At 37.3% G+C, this 20,842-nt stretch overlaps 1 protein-coding gene across 2 annotated transcripts in view; it reads left to right on the forward strand.

Moving 5' to 3' along the window:
* The window catches only part of RBM25 (RNA binding motif protein 25), a 34,362-nt gene extending 15,044 nt beyond the window's left edge, over nt 1-19,318 (forward strand). The window contains exons 7-19 of one of the 2 annotated variants that reach the window (XM_080397611.1): nt 2,037-2,219; nt 4,451-4,504; nt 4,759-4,842; nt 8,430-8,710; nt 9,653-9,869; nt 10,204-10,293; nt 11,905-11,978; nt 12,698-12,848; nt 13,201-13,525; nt 14,533-14,807; nt 15,259-15,357; nt 16,624-16,671; nt 17,748-19,318. In XM_080397611.1, the coding sequence (XP_080253737.1) occupies nt 2,037-2,219; nt 4,451-4,504; nt 4,759-4,842; nt 8,430-8,710; nt 9,653-9,869; nt 10,204-10,293; nt 11,905-11,978; nt 12,698-12,848; nt 13,201-13,525; nt 14,533-14,807; nt 15,259-15,357; nt 16,624-16,671; nt 17,748-17,840 (1,974 nt within the window). In that variant the 3' untranslated portion in view covers nt 17,841-19,318. The remainder of the gene's footprint in view (nt 1-2,036; nt 2,220-4,450; nt 4,505-4,758; nt 4,843-8,429; nt 8,711-9,652; nt 9,870-10,203; nt 10,294-11,904; nt 11,979-12,697; nt 12,849-13,200; nt 13,526-14,532; nt 14,808-15,258; nt 15,358-16,623; nt 16,672-17,747) is intronic. The other variant, XM_080397612.1, reaches the window with a different exon arrangement.
* The last annotated feature ends 1,524 nt before the right edge of the window (nt 19,319-20,842 follow it).

Genomic DNA, 20,842 nt, shown 5'->3' on the forward strand with positions numbered 1-20,842 from the left:
GGGCAGCTTACAGACACTTAGCAGATGGGAAAACCGGGTTTGTATCATTTCTTTCTACAGCTAAGGATCTGTTCTAGAATAATGGCAGGTATTTGATATGTTGCATTCTTGTGAGTGTCATTTACATTAAATGACCAATATGTGTTAAAATGAATTTTATTGATTTCTTTGCTAAACTAGTGTATTTCACGTTGCAATCAAATTGTTGGGCTTCTTTAACTATTTTGAAGTTCTGTATATGCCTTAAGATAGTATCTAACACAATTGTTTTCTGTAAAATGAAAGTGAGAAGATACTCTTGTTCAGAAAACTAAAAATACTAATCACACTATAGCAGGTAAATTTTTAAAATTGCAATTTGGAATTGTTCTTAAAGGTATGTAAAATACAGTGGGAATACAAGTACTTTATTTCATCTTATTTAACCAGGACTAGAGGCATAATGATCACTTGAAGTACTTGACACATTCTTTACTGTGTACCCAGTGTATGGGATTAAATGCAATGGCTCAGTAAAGCAGAGTGCTAACTTCATGGGTTTTGAATGGAGTAATATACTAGCTGTTAACCTAGGTAAGGGTTTGGTTTGACTACCACTTCTGTTACATACTTCCTTGTTCTGTGTTGGCATCACTGGTAATACTGTGCTTCACAGCTGATATTATGAACAAGCTTAAAGTATCAGTGGAGTTCTTGTACATCTGTCATGAATTTTGTTTTCTGTGAGCTCCTGTGGGTTACAATCAGTACTGGGTGATTGACTGTAATAAAGCAGAGAGTACTGTTTGTGGCTTTGGTGAAGTCAACATTATGTGCCAGTTCCATTGAACTGGAGAGTGAGGTCAGCTCCAAATATTTGTGGTGATGGTGGTGCAAAGAAAGGCTGTGAATTGCCAAGGAATGTTGAAGTGTATTTTAATCATGCTGCTTGTGATTCCTTTCATACCATCATTGGTGTGCTGGTGCCCCTAAGATCCAGAGGTTGCAACTTTTTGATTTTATCTTTTTAATTAAGAAATCAAACATGTACCCTACAACACAATTTCTTATAGAGGCACATCAAGCAAACCTTTATCTAATTAGCTCCTCTCCCTGATCACCTCTTCTCCCTGGACCTCTTCAGTTCCACTCCCTGTCACTGCCTTCTAGCTCTTTTCAGCCTGCTCCTCCTTGGCCTGGCAGCCTCTTCAGCTCCAACTGAATCCTCCCTTCCCCCTCATTCTTAGCTGCTGCTCCATCAGACCCTTCCCTCCCCCTCACTCCACCCACCACCTATCGCTTGACGGGATACCCAGCTGGATTCTCAGGTGAGATTCCATTTTTCTAAAAGATTCAAGGGATCAGGAGGTGGGCTGCCTTGCTCAGTATGCAGACCATTGTTCTACCCTTTCACATAACATTTAGTGAAACTTACTTCCTGTAAGGTGGAAAGGGGGCAAAAAGGTGAGGAACTACAAAGTAATCAATCATCAATAATAAGAAAATGTTTGCTGTGCAAGGAATGTTTTCCCTAACAGTGTTTCTTTAATACAGTTCCCCCATTATAAGTTGCAGCTTGAGAGTTACAGGCAGACATTTCTATTGCATGGCACCTAAGTAGAAAGCTTTGAGGAACTGCTGTTGAAATGATGAAGTTCTGGAGGATACAAGGCAGAAACTTTTGACCAAGAGCTAGACTATAGTGATTGCCTTTCTGTTAGCGTGTGTGCGCTTTCTCTTTTCCTGTCTACCCACCTTAATCACCATTTATCTATTCTTTTCTATTATGCAACCCTACACTTGCTCTCTGTAGCCATTCCACATGTAAAACTATGTGGTCCCTATGGTGTTGCCAGCGTGAAAAGAACCGACTAAAATACTACTTGTAGGTGGTTTGGGTTTTGTGGGGTTTTTTGTTTGTTTGCGTGTGCGCGTTTGGTTTTGTTTTTAGCAAGTGCTGTAGGGGCATGAATGTGATGATCAAGGGTGTACTTCTGCAATAAAACTAATCTTACTCTCAATTTGTTGATTCCTGTTACTTTACCTTTTTTCCTTAGAACTCCAGACCAGAGACGACAAATGATGATGATGAAGCACTGGATGAGGAAACAAAGAGAAGAGATCAGATAATTAAAGGGGCCATTGAAGTCTTAATACGAGAATATTCCAGCGAGCTCAATGCCCCCTCCCAGGAGTCTGACTCTCACCCCAGGAAGAAGAAAAAGGAAAAGAAGGAGGACGTATGTGTTTTGATTTTGGACAAAACAGATTTTTTTTCTTCAACTCACCTTTATATAATGGCCAAACCTTGTACAAATACTTTAAACCTAAACTTCTGATGAGAAAACAAATCAACAAGCATTGATGTCAGCAGCAGTCTCATTTTTTTAAGCTGAAAGCTAGTCAGTTACAGACACCATCCATTCAGGATGGTTTAGGCATCTAAAGCACCTAGACTTCTTGGAACAGCAGGTTTGAATCTGGGCAGGATTGAACTGACCTTTCATCCCTCTGAAGGTGGAGATACTGAATTTAGTGCAGTTTAATCTGTATGTGCATGTAGGGTTTTTCAAATGAGAACTTAAAAAAACAACTGCAAAGAATTTCTGCATACCATCTGTTTCCATTGAAAGATGCCAGGGCGTTTTTGTAATGGCAGGAATTTGCTCTGGTAGTTTTTGACAAAATTCTTCTTCTCTCTGCTTATAGTATGCATTCTTGTAGTGTGCCTTGATCCAGCTGGTTGCAACTGTCTCCCCAGATGTGGAAGTACTTCACTAGGTGTATATACCTCACAAACCTTGAAGGGATCCTTCAGGGATGAAAGGCTATTGTAATCTTCCTGCCTCACAAAATCACTTTTACACGCATGTCTCAATTTGGCTGGATTTGATCAGCTGTTTTTCATATATTGTATAATGCAAAAAAACCCACCCCTGTTAAGCAGGAATGAATGTTCTGGTTTAGACCTACTTCTGTGAATGAAGTTCTATGGATTAAAACAAACTGGAGAAGGGGGAATATGAATAAGCAAACTCACACTTAGCTTTTCCAGCCAAGTTTCTAACCATGGGCAAATGGGCTTTCACACCTACCATTGTGCACCTAATATGAAAGATTGGAAAATTGTTTGACGATTTTTACCCATTTAAGTCTTCTGCAAAGTACCTATTCCAAGGCAATAATACAGTTTCAAATGCTTATGGAGTTTTAAGTGTGATGCAAGAAGCAACATCTCCCTCAGGGAGCAAGTATATCTTGCTCACAACATGGTTAGCCATGGCTGCTGACCTGAGATATAAGCGCTGAGCTGAAATGTGTTTTTCTTTCCCTCCCTTTGGGAGAAGATGCTTTCTTGGATGAGTTTTTACAAATGAGTCACTGTCTAATGCTGTCAGCTGTATTTTTTTTGTTACAAGCGTTGTTACAATGTGTATTGTCCTGTGGGTACATATATATATATATCCACATATATATATATGGCCATAAATAATGCCAGGTAGTTAAACATTGTAAGAGACCATTGCAGTCTTGGAAGAGCTGGGTGCTGAGTATGTGCCTGTGACGGAGGGATGTTCTGTTAGCTCTGTATGATGTAGAATTTGACCAGTCTGAGCTAGCAGTAGACAAATGAGCTCTTTTTAAATACGTAGCACTTGTGGGTTGAAATTAACACCCAAACATCCCTCCCATATTGGGAAGGAGGAAAAGAAATGTGGAAGTTGCCATCTTTGGCCTCTGTGGATAGAGGTGGGAGTGAAGAGATGTTCCTAGCTCATTGCTGTCTTGTCCTTAAAGGAGAGGGGAGAGGAGGACTGTGGAGGGGTGGGGGAAGGGAAGATGGATGCAGATGTATTGGGGGGGGGGGGGGAGGGGAAGGGGGGGGGAAACTCACCAGCTTTGGGGCTGTTGTCCCCTGAAGAGCTTGGTGTGAAGACAACTCCTGCTGGTGTTAGCAGCAGAATCTGTTAGTTCTTCTGGATGAAGGCATGACTGATGTGGGGGAGTTGAAAATGTGTGCGGGGAACTGAGAGTGAGTGGAATCTGGTTTTTACAATTTCAAGCACGGGGGAACCTCGCTAATTCGCACTAACTATTAGTTAGTAGGTGCAATCTACCAAATTTTGCGAATTAGCGAGTAAATAAAATCAAGACATAGTCACTGCAAATATACTGATCATTTATATTGGCAAGTGTAGCTTAGTCTTGTTTATGATGCTACCATAGCATACTGATATCCTGTAGTACACGTGTTATTCAGTGAAGTCTTACTAATACGAGACCTCACTATGTATTTAAGTAGTCCAGAGAAGGGAGAATTAGCGAGGTTCTTCTGTAATTTTGTTGAATCAAAGAAATGAGATCACAGCAATACAATATTGCTTTATAGTACAAACATACAAAACATTGTTTTTCAGAGTAGTGTGCAATCTATTTTTAAAAAAAAAAATCTCCGTGGATTTTTCCGCAGATTTTCCGCAGATTTCCAGTGGCCCCACTGATACCTTATCCACTCATCACCAAGGTTCGTTTACATTGTAGGCTTTGACAATGACTATGTTTACTGCTAGTTGCCAGATTTGTGACTCTTGTCCATCTGATTATTTTTTTTTTTTTTCACTCATTAACATCAGACTGTCAGGTTTGGTACCGCAGAAGGACTTTATTTATCTCTTGCAAGACTGGTTGAAAACTTCTAACCTTCAGCTTTTCTCTTTTTCTCCTGTGTTTGTACAGATGGCTCTTAATGCTTTTCCTCCTGTCCCCCTTGTTTTTTAGGAGGATATAAATGCTATAGAAATGGAGGAAGACAAAAGAGACCTGATATCAAGAGAGATCAGTAAATTCAGAGACACACACAAGGTAGTATTCTTGTTTTTGCACTTGATACAAATTAGGCTTTTTCAAAATCCAAAAAACCACTATTATAAAATTTAGCAGTACATTGCAATATCACTTAAAATGATGTTTGTTAGGTTTAATCTACATATAGTTCTTTACAAGTCAAAAAAAAAAAAGACAGCTACCACGTTAAAGTGGCCCTTGACAACTTTATGCTAAGACTTTGATTGCTACTGAGTATTTTGCAGTCTTCTCACTTTAACATGAATAAAGGCAACTTAAGTTTCTACACATACATTAAGTCAAGATATTTATAACTAAAGGCTAAACGGGGCTGCTGTATAAGACATACACTTGAGTGTGTTTCTGTAGGTAGATTTGTAACATAATCCAAGATTTTATGAAGAGTTGAAACTTGAATTAAATTTAAGTCTTATATTTTAATAGTTCTAAGTTAAGAGTGGGGGAAGATTAAAAGTAGGTCAGTGGTTACCAGACTTGCCAAACTTTAGATGCATGGAAGAACTGTAAATTCCCATAAAGCTAATCTATTCATTGACCCCCACCATTATGATAGAGATCATATGGTGACTAATGCAAGATGAAACTCACAGCTTGGAAAGTAACATGGAATAGGATGTAAGTATGAGCTTCTGTTTTTTATTATACTTATGGATGCCCCCTCAGAAAAATATGCAAAGGGGTAACTGGCTTGGAAATGTTTGTGCCCATCAAGTCCCACCTCGGGGTTCCCATTTACAGAAGTTTCCACTAATGCTAGTGCATCTGTGAATGTTTCTGTTTTGGAAAAATGATACTTGCGGATAATAAAACACAACTATGCATGTAATGTTCTTATTTTAATGTTTAGCTTCAAGTTGGTATTATTTTTTCCCCAACAAGACTGGAATGGTCCTTGGCCTAGGGAAGCATCAGCAAGCTCCTCTTCTGAGCACACACTTTTATTTCAAAACACCCCCAAATCAACATTAAAGAAAATGTTGAAGGTACAGCAAGGTGAAGTATGCCCATGTTATTCAGCTTTACCATATGCAGTCACTGGGGATGGTACTGTGTTTTCATGCAACTGTATCAATGTAAACACAAGTGACTACACATTGTTGTACGTACACATACTCAGTTTTTCTCTTGACTGAAGTTGTTGGAGATAAAAACCTGGGGAAAATTCCAGAAGAAATCATCTGGACAAGCTCAGCAGTTGAACATGAAACTGGTCAGTGGTGAAACTTCAGTAGAATTGTGTTCAATTCCAAGCCCCAAGTCATTACTGGAACTAAGATGCAAACAAGTAATAAGCTTTTTAAAAAAAACAACCAACAAAACAAACAAAAAACATGCTTCATTGTTTCAGAAGCTGTTGGGCATTTTACTGCCTTTGATCTGTATTATGGGGGGTGGGGTGGTATATTTCGGGTTTCCTAACATTAAAAATCAACTGGAAGTAGTCATTGTGTATATTGGATATGTTTAAAAGGGGCTCTTGAATCTTTAGCAGCTGGCTAGTGAGCACAGTGAACCTTTGCATGTTTTTGGTATGAGTTTATAAAACAATAACCACAGACTGTCAGGGTATCAGCATTGCAGGGGGCGTCCATTTACAGCACGGACGAGTCTGAAGAGAGCTCAAGGTAAAATTTATAATTCTTCTACCTGTTCATTTCTGTTCATTACTTCAATTTATCTGATACCGTTCCCATCCCATTACCCTTTCAGATCCTCTTATTTAGGCTGATAGAAGTCGATGAGGTCAGATTTTTTATTACAAAACAGACCAATTTATTTTTTCAATTGGATTTTAAGAAAGCGGACCTACAAAATGGATTTTAATACACCAAGACTTGTGTGTGTATATTTACACTTGTGTGAATATAGTAATAATAATAAAAAAGGAACCCACTCTCTTGAGAAATCTCACCATGAACAAAGCTTTTGAGAGTGGCAAAAAAGCAGGAGTTCAACCAAAGAAATTTCTATTGGAACATCTAAGATAACCTGTAAGTATCAACCATTTCAGTATGTAAACTTTTCTTTAAAAGTATATGAAATTTGAGGTAAGTTCAATTTTTAAAGTTGACAACCTAGTTTAACATCTGACCGTACTGAGGTTTAACACTGTAAAGCTCCTGTAAAACACAGTCCTGTAGAAATAGATTTTCAGCACAGTGTATATTGTAGAATCTAAGTTTTGTTTTTTCATATCAGTTTTCTACCAATTCCTACCATTTTTAGTCCCTTTTTCCTTTTGTGATTTCAATGTATCCAACATTGGTTTGCCTGTATTGTGCTATCAATGCAGCATATTTTCATTGGATACATTAATCACTAGTGAATTAGCTTTATTTCTGTAATCCTTTGTCGGTTCTCTGGTCCCTGTGCCTCTGGCAGAAGAACACTTACCAGGTAAGATTGCTTTTTAAAGTTGTCTTAAATGCTTTGTTTAAAAGAAAAGAAAAGAAAAAAAAAAAAAAAACCAAACCAGAGAAAATGCTGTTTCATTGTTCCAGTTTTTAATTTCATTTCAGTGATGGTAAACGTGGAGCCAAAGGGGATAAACCTGTTTATTCTGCTCAGTATTTGTTCAAAAAAGTGGTATTCTGGCATCCATCAGGTTGAAATTTGGTATATTTGGTTGTTATTTGGTATATTTGTGAACCGTGTACTTGCTCTTCCTCCCAGAAACATAGCTTATAGGCAAGGTTAATCCAGTGTTGGCGGTCCATGTCCTAGCACAGCATCTGTAAGTTAACACATAACAATTGCTTCCAAGGATGGATTTATCTATCATTCTTTTGATGTATTTTCTATTGTCTTATAGGAATTCATAGGAACTGTTTATAATTGAAAAAAAAAGTGGCAATTTTGTGCAATTTTGTACAATTTTTAGTAAAACTGTAGCAGGTAACCCTTTAGTTTCTGTGTTTCGAAAGAGCTATTTCCAACCTTTGTTTAACTCTCTCCATCTTGCAGTGGTGGAAATTAAGGATTCCATTCTGCAGAGTCCAGTTCTTACCAATGAACTGTTAGAACTTTTTTAGGGAGGGAAAAGGGGAAAAGTTGCAGCTCTCTTCACTGTTTAACCACATGCACCATGTGTAAGTGGATAAATTTCTTTACCCAAGTTTTCATATAGGACAGTTTTGGTCTGCCAAGACTTTTTGGGAAACTCACTGTCCCTGTAAGCATTGCACTGAAATGTATTTTCCTAGTTGAACATAATTAATTTTATCAGCCAGAAGTTTGCTTGTACCCAAGTGACTTACAGGACCAATGGAATTTTTGGCCCACCTGAATCATGACTGTGTATGCGCAATTTAGTCAGCTTATAATACGAGGCCAGCCCTGCTCTGCTAAGGTTGGAGATTGCTGGTCTGTGTAGATCTATGCTTTTGCACGAAACTTAGTCTTGTGATTGCTGCATTTTGATTTCATACTTATGAGTTCCAAAAAATACCCACCAAACCCTATTTAATGTTTTAAAATCAGTGGCGGTTTTGGTATTTCCATTACCAGCCTTCTGTGTTGCGCCGGGAATATCCAGTTCCTATAACTACAAAATTAACTATGAAAGTTCTCTTGTTGGTTTTTAGAAACTGGAGGAGGAAAAAGGCAAAAAGGAGAAAGAAAGACAGGAAATTGAAAAAGAACGCAGAGAAAGAGAAAGGGAACGGGAGCGTGAACGAGAAAGGAGGGAGCGTGAAAGAGAGAGGGAGCGTGAACGAGAGAAGGAGAAGGAACGGGAGCGTGAACGAGAGCGAGATAGGGATCGTGACCGAACTAAAGACCGAGACAGAGATCGTGAACGAGACAGAGATCGTGACAGAGATCGCGAAAGGAGTTCAGATCGCAACAAAGATCGGAGCAGGTCAAGGTAAATGCACTTGAGTTGCTATTTATTTCGGTTTTTCCTAGTGCTGTTTACGAAGTGTGTGTAGTTCCAGCAGATCAGCTGCTATTTGGAAGAGAATGGTCCTTTTGGAAGATCAGAGTAAAAACAGGAAAACAAAATTTTAGAAAATATTGTACTTAGCACAGACTGGAAGAATACTTGATTCCTTCCACAGCACATGAATATAAGGACTGTAATATGCAGTAAGCAACCACCCAACTATGACTTAAGCATACTGGTTTAATCTCAGATGTCTTTATTTTTTTTCATGGGTAGCTTTATTCCTACTTGAGGTTCTTTTATGTCTGCAATGTCTCAGCTTAAGTAGGTTTTACCTTTTCCTTTCTTGTGTAGGTGTTTTTTGGTTAGTTTTTTTCTTTTTTATTTATTTGGTTTTGTTTTGGTGTTTTTTTTTAAATAAAAGGAAGGGGATTCCGCTTTCAGTCTTAAACTTTGCCTAATCATATCAGGTTTTAGATGCTGCTTTTTCCTTCTCCCTTATAGAAAAAGTAGCTATTTTGCTTAAAAGCATCTTGTCAGTAGGGTTCAAGTTGTTTGTAAGCCATGTAAACATGAAAGATTTATTAGGCATAGCCTTTATTTGTGGGGTTTTCAGCTGTCACTTACTTATTGAGAACTACTAGCATAGTCTGGCAAGAATTGCCATGCACTCATGCTTAGTTTCTGTATCACTATTTAATGGTTAGTGCTCAAACTACTACTTTTAGTAAACGGGGTTTTGTATATATTAAAAGTACCGATTTATGCCCACTGTTATATCAGCTAATAATCTTCTACAATTGCAGAAGTAGAATAATAACTTGCAAGATGCTATAAAGAGTGCATTATGATTTCAAGTTAAATCATTTGATTGAGTGGTGAGGAAGGCTCTGTATGTAACTTTGGACATTTTCCTTCCTTCAGAGAAAAAAGCAGAGACAGGGAAAGAGAGCGGGAACGGGAAAGAGAACGCGAGCGGGAACGGGAAAGAGAACGCGAGCGGGAACGGGAAAGAGAACGCGAGCGGGAACGAGAACGGGAGAAGGATAAGAAGAGAGACCGAGAAGAAGATGAAGAAGATGCATATGAACGCCGAAAACTAGAGAGGAAACTGCGGGAAAAAGAAGCTGCGTATCAAGAGGTAGGTTGGGATTTTTAAGGTTCCTTAAGGAGAAAAAAATTGTTTCTGAGGTATGATGAGTCTTCTACTACAAAATATGTCATTCTGTCTCCCTCTCTTTTTTCTAAATACATTTTTAGTCCTTTGGCTACGTGAATTGGGGCAGAACATATAAGTCACTGTCAGAACAATTTTGGACTACTTATTCCAGCATTTCAAAGTAGAAGTAAATACTTTGCTTAATTTTAATTTAATGAATGTAATGAAACCAACAATAATACAAACTAACTTCAAAGTAGTACCACTGTTCTTAATATTCTTGAGATTGTAGCATGTGTTTTTTCTTCTGTTGTAGCGTCTTAAAAACTGGGAAATAAGAGAACGGAAGAAAAGCCGAGAATATGAAAAAGAGGCTGAAAGGGAGGAAGAAAGAAGAAGGGAAATGGTAAGGCTTGTAGTTTTACGTGTAGTTTCCCCCTCCCATTTAGAATGGAACATTCTGCTGTTATCTTTATGGATAGTGATACAGCTCTTGTTTTTTATAAATGCCATATATGTTTTTATATATATATATATATAAAAAGTTAATAGACTTGAAACAGAAAACTTCTGGTGAATGGGAGTACTATTGATAGTCTGGGAAACAAAGGCTAGTGGCTTGGTCTTGTGAAGGCAAAAGAATGAGAAGCAGGCAGCTGCAAAATACTGTGGTTTGATTATCAGTTTTGTAGCAAAACCCACTATGTCATGCACCAGTCTTTTTACTTCCAACCTGAGCATGTGCCTGAATCTCCTGTACTATATGATAATAATGTTGCGTATCTAAGCACTTTGTAAATGTCTGTCTTTAGTTCATTAGTTGTGAAATTATCACACTTAGCAATGTAACACATGTAAGTTTTGTTTAAAAATACACTTTTGAAGATAGGTACCTCTGTAATCTCATAGTTTTATACTAAAGCATAAAGAAGTTAATTTGAATTATGGTGGTGCTATTTCACTTCATAGTTCTCCCAGAGAGTAGACATGAGTTAATTCTAAGTAGGAGGTAGATTGGTAATTGCTTCAAAACAAAATGTGCAAAGAGACAAAGGAAAGAAAGAAGGCCTAAGTAGAAAGTTAGAAACACATTATTTTATATGAAATTATATTTTTCCCCTAAATGATGGGGGGGGGGGGGGTAGCAGGGAATGCATGAGAAGGACTCAAGGATGTGTTTTATTCATGATCCCCCTGGATGCTGGCTATGGATGGCAGTTATAGAGAGCAGCGTTAAATTTTATGCTCAATTAACAAAATAATAATTTATTTCTCAGTGTCATTAGCATAGAAATTACTGTTGGTTTAAAGATACTGCTTAGATACAGGTTAGAATGTCTAGCTTATATTCTCCTTAAAAAAACTGCTTTGCTTTTATTTTGTTTTGTGGGGGGGTTTTTTGTTTTATCAGAGGGGATGAAAAAAGCATCTCCTCTCTGTCCCCCTTGCCTTCTTCAGTTTTAGGCTTGTGCATTAATACAGAGCCACATGGTTTGGATTAGTAACACAACAGGAGTGTGCTTATCCTAGAAGCAGCCACTAGATTTTTTTTCTGTGCATAACGAAATCTTTTTTTTAAAAAGCACAGCTCTTGAAACAATACAGTACTGGTAACATATTAAACTGGCATATTAAAATATCCAGTACCAGAATTACAGATTTGAAGAACAGGAACTTTGATAGTTGTCTTTTGTGATCTTAAAAAAAGTAAAGTGTGTGTGTATTTAAAAACCCTTTGAAATGCCAATAACGGAACAGTAGTCTGCAAATTAGAGACATGATCCCAGTGGACCAAATGGATGTACTGTTTGCTATTGAACATATGATAGAAAGTTGATGGAACCCTGGAAGATGATGCAATTCCAAAACCTTTCCATTTTCTGTTTGAAAAACTCTGTATTTTTAGTTTGAAGCATAATCAAGATGAAATTAACTTACTAGTAATATTGCCAAATTTTTAAACTGTTGGAAAGAAAAACAGAAATTATTTTATTACTTACGTTTCAATCTCTTGTAGGCAAAAGAAGCCAAACGGTTAAAAGAATTCTTAGAAGATTATGATGATGACAGAGATGATCCAAAATACTACAGGTATGTCTTTGTATTGATTCCTAACAATAAAATCTTCATTGTTCATTTTAACACAGTTGTGGGGTTTTTGGCAGATGCTTATGGAGTTTATATTTGACTGAGTATGTGGTGATGTAAGGGTTATATAATTACCTATATTGTTGTGGTGTCATTTAAGTGCCAGAGGGAGAATGGAAACTCCTTGCTGCTGCTTGTTAGTGCTTGGGAGTAGCTGCCCCTTCCTATCACTTAACTTGTGGGTGAGGCAGAGCAGAGGTCAGTGTAATGCCAAAATAAGGTGGTGGGGGCAGGGAGAAGGGATCAAGCATGCCTTTAAAAAATTCGCTACAAGGAAGCTGTAAATTACATGAAGAACAAGCTTGTTAACTCTGTAAAGGATGGGGAAGATTGTTCAACATGGGATTAACTAAAATTTGCGTCAAACTAACTTAGCAGAACTGGTTCTTGTCAAGTGAAAACCCATAAAATAATGCAATTCTTTTTCTAAGAAGATCGGCAGTCACGTTCTCTATGTCTTCTAATGTGGAGTGAATTCTGTATAGTAGGGTTGGGAACTGGTATCTTAGATTTTTCTGTTACAAAAAATAGAGGGCACCAGATGCTCTTAGGAATCTTATTTTCATTTAGTGGGAAATACATCTGTATTAGACTAGTTCTTGTATTATGGTACAAGGTTCTCATTGTAATGTTCTTTGAAGTAAAAAATGTATTTTTTGTAGGGGTAGTGCTCTTCAGAAGAGGCTACGAGACAGGGAGAAGGAGATGGAAGCAGATGAACGGGATAGGAAGAGGGAAAAGGAAGAATTGGAAGAAATTAGGCAGCGCCTTCTGGCAGAAGGGCACCCAGATCCAGATGCAGAGCTCCAGAGGGTAAGTAGCTGTTGGTCTGACAGGAAAAAAAGAGCCCTTGGTATTCTGGTGGTATTGAGCGAAGTTGTGTAAAAGAACTGATAGTTAATATTTGCTCTGTTCACTTTTTCTTAAAAAGAAGTCCAGATAATCAGTAAGAACACTGGAAACAAAAAATAACTTTCCATATCTATGTTTGAATGGAGTTTGAAAACAAATGTGGATTAATCAGTATTTCCGATTATAATGGCAGTAGTTGCATGTATTTGCTCTTGAGTAACAGACTTCTTTAGGCAACAAAGGATCTTTAGAGTCTTTTCGAACAATGCTGTTTTTGAGAAAGCTTCTTTTTTGCTAATTGTTTCAACTGTAGATGGAGCAGGAGGCTGAGCGGCGTAGGCAGCCACAGATAAAACAAGAGCCAGAGTCTGAGGAGGAAGAGGAAGAAAAAGCAGAAAAAGAGGAAAAAAGAGAAGAGCCAGAGGAAGAGGAGGAAGAGCCTGAACAAAAGCCCTGCCTTAAACCAACTTTACGACCCATCAGTTCTGCCCCATCTGTTTCTTCTGCTAGTGGAAATGCAACCCCTAACACACCTGGTGATGAATCTCCCTGTGGCATTATTATCCCTCATGAAAATTCACCTGATCAACAGCAGCCGGAGGAGCATCGGCCCAAAATAGGACTTAGCCTCAAACTGGGCAAGTTAATGTTTTACTTTAATGTTCCATGTGGGATCAGAATGAAAGCAAGCCAAGCTGAGTAGCCACACAGTTTTCCAAATGTATTGTATGTTTTGATGTACTTACATCAAGTTGTTGTTACTCAGATGCTGTGCCTGATTTCTCCTATCCAAAAGATATGTTTTATAGATCATTCTGCTTTCAAAACCTGGAGGGGAAAAAGGGAGGGAAGTTTTGGCATCCTCAAGACTTTATTTTTTTAGGAATGATCTGAGTTGGGATTAGTTACTTCTACATGCTTAAGAGATCCCTAAATAGCTCTTTTAAAACTCATTGCTACTTTTCTTTAATGTAAATAGATTTAAGCCCTAGACAGTTCTTATATTTATTCACAGAGACCCTTTTAAAATAAGGAAACTTAAAATAAGGTTATTTTTTCTTCCTCTTAGAGTAGCACATTGATGACAGTTGTGAATGGAATGTGACTGTAGAGTTCTTTAGTACTTTAGCCATTTCCTGGTGCGTTTAAAAAAATCTTATTCTGAGCAGCAGAACCAAGGATATTTGTATTTCAGAAGGTTTATGCATTTATTACTGTTTTGATTAAATTATACTGGGGCTGCAGTTTGAGCTTACACTGTGTTAGATCTTGAATGAAGAGAGAGACTGTATGGTATTAGGATAACTGATTAATGCTTTTCCTACAGCTGGATTAATTGCAGACTTTCACTTCTGTGCTCTGCCTCTGCTAAGGTTTGAACTCATGCTATAGTCCTCCGAAAGTGAGGGTGCTGACTGGTTTCAGGGCAGAGAAAGGAGACCCTATTTTTCAAAAACCCTGAATAGACTCTGAGATCTTTACCTCTTTTGCTGTTTTTAGAATGGAGTTTGAGAGATTGATGAATGCTAGACATTCACAGACATTTCTATAGCATGCAAACTGATATTCCTCAGCAAATGTGTGAAGAGCAAACTAGCTTCAGGTGCAGTTTTGTGAATATATTATTCTGTCTTTTGGGTTGTAGGTGCCTGCAATAGTCCTAATCAACCCAATGCGGTAAAAAGGAAGAAGCTTGCTGTGGATAGTGTTTTCAATAAATTTGATGATGAAGACAGTGATGATGTGCCCCGGAAAAGGAAACTTGTCCCCCTGGATTATGGAGAAGAAGATAAAAGCAATATCAAAGGCAGTGTCAACACAGAAGAAAAACGCAAACATATTAAGAGTCTCATTGAGAAGATTCCCACAGCAAAACCAGAGCTCTTTGCTTATCCTCTTGACTGGTCAATTGTGGATTCAGTAAGTTGATTTCTTCTAACCATTCACCAAAAAAAGCATCATTTTACCAAACAAACCTTGAAACTGAGTAGAAAAACAGTGTTTCTGGGACCCCAGTGCAATGGAGCATCATCATCAAATGGAATTGATCTTGAGTACTGTATTTTTTATCCATATGTAATACTTACTCTGAAGTATCCCTGCTTATTTTCATTAGGTCTCTGCTGAATTGTTGCTACAAATTGTCTAGCCCTTTTATGGAAGGAGGCAGGGAAAAGATCCTGTAAAAACGTGTTTGAATGGCTGTCAGAAATACTTGCAGATGCCAAATTACTAAGGGTTATCTCACTGATAGGAAAATGTATCTTCTGCTAAATAGTTGTTTGGGTCTTCTGGCTGCTTATTTTGCAGTATTGTATCAAGATAGTAAAGTTTATGGAAATCACCATTTTTGTTGGTTTTGTTTTTCCAGACGCTAATGGAACGTCGAATTAGACCATGGATCAACAAGAAAATAATAGAATATATTGGTGAAGAAGAAGCCACGCTAGTTGACTTTGTTTGTTCTAAAGTTAGTATCTTCTACTTCCTTAAGTCTGGGGTTTTCTTCCTATTTAAGCTGCAGCAATGACTGCAGTATCTGTATTTGAAAGCGGATTGTTCTTAGCCTCTCAGTAATCTAAGATATTAGTCAGCAGAGGCAGTTGGTATACTTGGAATCAATATATACCTTAATGTTTTACAAGTTAATGCCTTAAATGCTTATGCGTGGTATATACATGCCTAGATGCTCTCTGTTGTGTCAGATAAACATATGGAACTAGATTGACAAGAGCAGCTGTTTGAACTGGTAAGTTTTATCATTGGATTTCAGAGTTAATATCTCATTGGCCATTAACATTTTTAACTTAAAACCAGGATATGTGTGAATTTGGGGGAAAAAAAAGCCAGTAGCCTGATTTTACATATATACATTTTTGGATGAACTAGATTAACTTCTTAAAAGCTTTTTAGATGATGTTGTGTCTTTAGTATTAAGCAACTAAAGTTTTAGAGTTAGCAGTAGAAGTCATTCTGCTATACCTTTTAGCCATTACATGACTTCTTTGAGCTAAACTCTGCATAACTTCTTCCATCAAATTACGAACTAAATTCTATTAACTTATCTTTTTAAATCTGTCATAACAATTCTATGGGTTTTCAGCTGTCATGATACTTCTATTCAGAGTGGCTTGTCTCAGTTTTTCTTTTAGGGCTGCTGTATGAGAGGCAAAGCAATAGTTTTGTGGCATAGGTGGTTACTAGAAAGTGAGAAGCAAAAGTTGAATATTTGCCAAGCTTAAATTTCATACAGGTGTGTGAATGTGTATATATACACACCATTTTCTGGTATTGAAAGATAACTTATTGGTTCTGAAAAACAATTTGAAATATTTAACAGGCAGGTGGAAAATTCAATTGTGAGGAGTGGTACGGGGAGAGTTTTGCCTTTGTCTTCCATTCGGAATTCCTTGTTGAAGGAAGGGGAGCTTATTCTTACGTTAAGAGAGTTTAATTGGAGATGCAAGAGCAGTCAGAAAATACAGGACCTGTTGAATCCCTGAAGCTTCCTGGAACTTGTCCCTCAGTAACTAGCCATAAACCAGCACTTGCTATCATGGAATCTGATGTAGTTTATTAGCCAGGACAAAAATTAGTATTACTGGGAACTAATGAACATCAAATACTTTTTGCATGTGTGAAGTATTCAGAATCTTTGAGAAGTAACTTTTTTGTCCAAAGATGTTAATATGGTTTACTTTTAAGTTTTCAGTCTAAACCCAGTTGTTTCTTTCAGGTTATGGCTCACAGTTCGCCACAGAGCATACTGGATGATGTTGCCATGGTAGGTGGAAATGTGTAACCTTTTCATTATACTGAAGCTAATAGTCAATTGTGTGAAATAGTAGGAATCCGTAACAAATACTTGCTGTTCATGGAACATGCATAGAAAACTTGGATTAAGTGTGAAAGCTTTTTTGATTAAACAGATCATGCTAGCACAGGCATGAATTTGCAGTTACAGCAGCTAGGTAGAAATTACTGATCCCTGTTCAGAATTTCTCAGTATTCAGAAATGTGGAACAAAGATTCTGCCCCTAACAGTAGAGGTAAGAATTAACAATAACAACTGTATCAGAAATACAGTCTTTATTCCTTCTCATTCTTGTAAGTAGATTTTTTTATTATTAGTGGTTTAGTGGGTTTATTCCTAGTTAAAGAGCAAAAGGTCATTTTTCTCTAGAAGAGTGAAAGCGCTTTTTTGCCTGGTGTTGGGAGTAGAGAAACTTTATGAAATAATGCTACTCTTTCACCATGTTTTCATACACTGAAAGGTGAATAAAACCTAATTGTTCACTCCCTTCCAGTAAGGAAACTTGGAGGCAAAGTGGGAGCCAGATTCATAGTAGAAGCTCGTAGGTGACCTCGGGAACTTCCTGAGTGAGAGATGTTGTGCATGCTAATTAAATTTGCATGGATTCAAGAAAAGCCTGGGTAGTAGGTTCAAGGAAGAGAAATTCGTTGAGAGATGACTTAATAAATATCCAAGGCAGTTCCAAGCTGAAAATAAGCAGAGACTAGGAAAGAATTAAGGGAAAATGCAACATGTATATGTCCTGTTCTTCCTTTTTTCCTCAAGTCTGCCATTTCTCTGCCTCTTCCCAAGCCACTTCTGGAGATGAGGATATTGATACTTTTAGTGCTCAACAGCTACATTGTACAAGGATGTAATTAGAGCCTGGTCGAGTCAGGTGGTAAATGCAAAACACCAGTTCACTCAAGTTTTATCCAGTACCTCCCTCAAGGGCTTAACTTGGATTACACTTCCTCTACTTTGTAGTTCTGATGTGTCTAGAGTTACTCTGTGTAACTGGAATGCCTAACCTAAAAAATAATCTATAAAATATGTGTTTCCTACAGGTACTAGATGAAGAAGCTGAAGTTTTCATAGTCAAAATGTGGAGGTTGTTGATATACGAGACAGAAGCAAAGAAGATTGGTCTAGTGAAATAAAGCACTCTCCTTGCTTCTAGGGTTCCATTTCAATTTTGGGCCTATTTTTTTTTTTCCCCATCACTCAAATAATTTGAATTTTCTCTGTTCTCAGAGACTTGAGACCTGTATTTTTTTTATGTAGAAAATGTGAAAATTTTTTTTGTCCTCTGGTCTGAGGCCCCCTTTACCCTTCTCAGTTAGTTATCAGAATCCTGCGTTGGTTCTCTTTATAATTCACAAGGTACAATTACCGGTATGTTTTATAAGCTGCAGCTACTGTACATGCTCTCTGGTAATTTTGTTCTGTTACTCTGATTCTTGTAAATATTAAGGAGAAAAAAAAAAAGCCCCTATTTTGCAAAACATTTGCACTTAATGTGGAACTATATCAATTACAGATGAAGACAAATAATTCTACTGCAAATTTATTAGTGCTTTTTTCTTTTTTGCATATTCTCCCTCTTATTTAATGAATGATCAGAATACAGTTTAAAAATAAGTGGCTTGAGCTGCTTTCACAGAACAGGTCTGTGTGTTCACTTGGTCCCCTCATCTGACTCTGGAAAAGGAGTTCCCTCAGCCTTTTCATTCTCATGTGAACCAGCAGTAGTCTTGGTACTTTGTTCCCCATTTAGAATTACTAATGAAGCTGGGAAATTAATCACGTGCAGATGCTCTGCTTGTTTCCTAGAAAGTGCAAATTGCAGGAAGTTTTTTATTCTTTGCTCAGTTAAAACAAGAACAGGACTTCAACAAGTGTTATTTAAGGATATTTTTTTTTTTTAAACCTAGGATATCTTCTCAGTTTCATAAGTAGCCCTTCCCTATTATCCCTTCTGTCCAGAAAGTATTCAGATGGATTTTTTGTTTTAAAGAAATTTTTTAAACCATTTTTTTAGTATTTAAAAAAAAATAAAAATAAACTGTTTGGATGTAACTCGACCATAGCAGTTGACAAAAACTAAACCGTAAGTTTTCAAACAAAGCTGAAGTCTTGTTTTTATCCATACTGTTAAACTAGCTTTGACTTCTGTTTTCTACTGTAAGCAGTCTGTTGTCCACAAAAAGAGGGTGTTATTTTCCTGCCTTGTTTGTATGGGTTTTTATAAATAGGCTGATATGGTATAAATGCTGAGATGTACTGTAAACTGCATTTTTTATCTCATACCTGGGTAAGAAGACAAATCAAAAATGTGCTACAAGCTGTCTTGATTGCAGGAGGACTGTGTTCCAGGGAGCAAACTGTCTCAAAAACATTTTTAATTTTTAAACACAGCTCTTAATAGCAAACAAATTAAGTAAAGGTGTTCCAGTATCTCTATATTGTATTTAACTGAAGGATACAGGCTGACCTGTTCAGAAAACATAACTGTGACCTCGAGTTACTAGTTCTTTGTATCTGGAGAGGACGCTTGAAAACACTGTTCTTAACAAATGGGATCCTGTAAAGGTTCCACCATGTAAATATTTCAGATATTAAAAATGTATATATTTGATTTAAGGGCTGACATTCTTTTGGAGTCTTGTGGAGCATGCAATTGTATTTAACACTGCTTTCTAAATCAGCAAGTGTTCCCAAATAGGGGGGTGGGTTTTTTTTTTTAAACTATCTCCTGCTTTGTCAGGTGACTGGAAGCCTGCGAATTCAGATGTGACCCCTGAACGGATGCAGATATGTTCTTTCTCATCCCTGTAATACTATACACAACAAAATGTGCTTTTTTAACTTGAAGTGTAATGCTCAGATGTTACTTTTATGATGTGCTTGAGTTTGCGTGAGAATGTTTTGGTTTACATACATACATGCTGCAACCTTCCTCTTTTTTTTTTTTTTTTTTTTTTTCTCCTTTCTGCAGCTTGATGTTACCCTAAGAATGTTACGTAAGAAATTACTTCCCCATTGTCCCCATAGTCTTGCATTAGCATTTACAAAAAAATCTCCAAATTCCAAATAAATTCAAAAATTGCCCTTTGTAGTAAATACAGAGAAGAGGGAGAGTGAACTTCATGAGTGCTTTTTGTCCTGCCAATACAGCATTCTGTCTCCATCATTAGTAGTAGTTAAACAAGCCAAACATGACAGATGCATTGTAATGCCACTGTGTGACAGATTGCATAATGTCCTTGTTGAGATTCTTCAGTGAAAGCTCAAGTTGTGAAACTTCAGCTTATTGTCTTCTGCTCTAAAGCCATCTATTCATCTATTATATTATCTATGCATTGGATGTAAGCTCGTACTCTTCCTTTCCCAAGAAGACTGAAGGCATCTGGGTGAGGAAGACATCTAAAATTTAAGCTGGAGTGTTAAATATCCAGGTACATAAGTATTTAGAAGTAGTTGTGACGCTAAAAAAATTAATTTTGTGGAAGTTGAGGTTTTCTTCAGTGGTAAATGGAGAAAGGGATGTTCATTATAGCATTTCTGGCTTTGCTTATGCAAGCAAGCAAAGTAATTCAATGAATTTTCCTCTGTCAGAATGCAAAATACTGCTTTATAAAGTCACTTCTAGTATTTACATCTTACTCAAATCAGTGTTATTACTTCTCAGCGGTAACTGTATTTTGTGTCAGTGATGCTCGGGGTGGAACACAAATTATGTACTGCCAAGACGTTCTTAATGTAGAAAGTTAACTTTTTCTTTCAACACGCAGTAACAATTATTTCAAGACAAACTTGGGAAATTTGGGGTAGAAAAAGCCTTCTTTTCCAATATTACAGCACTTTACTGTCTGAATATACAACATAGTACACACTGTGTGTTATGGTGCACAGATTAAGAGTATACTGAGAATGCGATCCATTTGCAAATTACTTATGTTGCCACTGGGTGTTCAGTGCAGCATGCCATGGTATGATCCATTCTGCGATGGAAAAGTACTTCGAAAGTTACATATAGTGCATAGAGGGTAAAAAAAATAATACGTATTTATACAACAGAACTGGATATACTAGTCATTGACCTGGACTTCACTGTAGAACAAGGCTTTACGCCTTAACCTAACACATGCCCTTGGTCTCC

The sequence above is a fragment of the Falco punctatus genome (genome assembly GCF_963210335.1).
Source record: "Falco punctatus genome assembly, chromosome: 7".
Classification (NCBI taxonomy): domain Eukaryota; kingdom Metazoa; phylum Chordata; class Aves; order Falconiformes; family Falconidae; genus Falco; species Falco punctatus.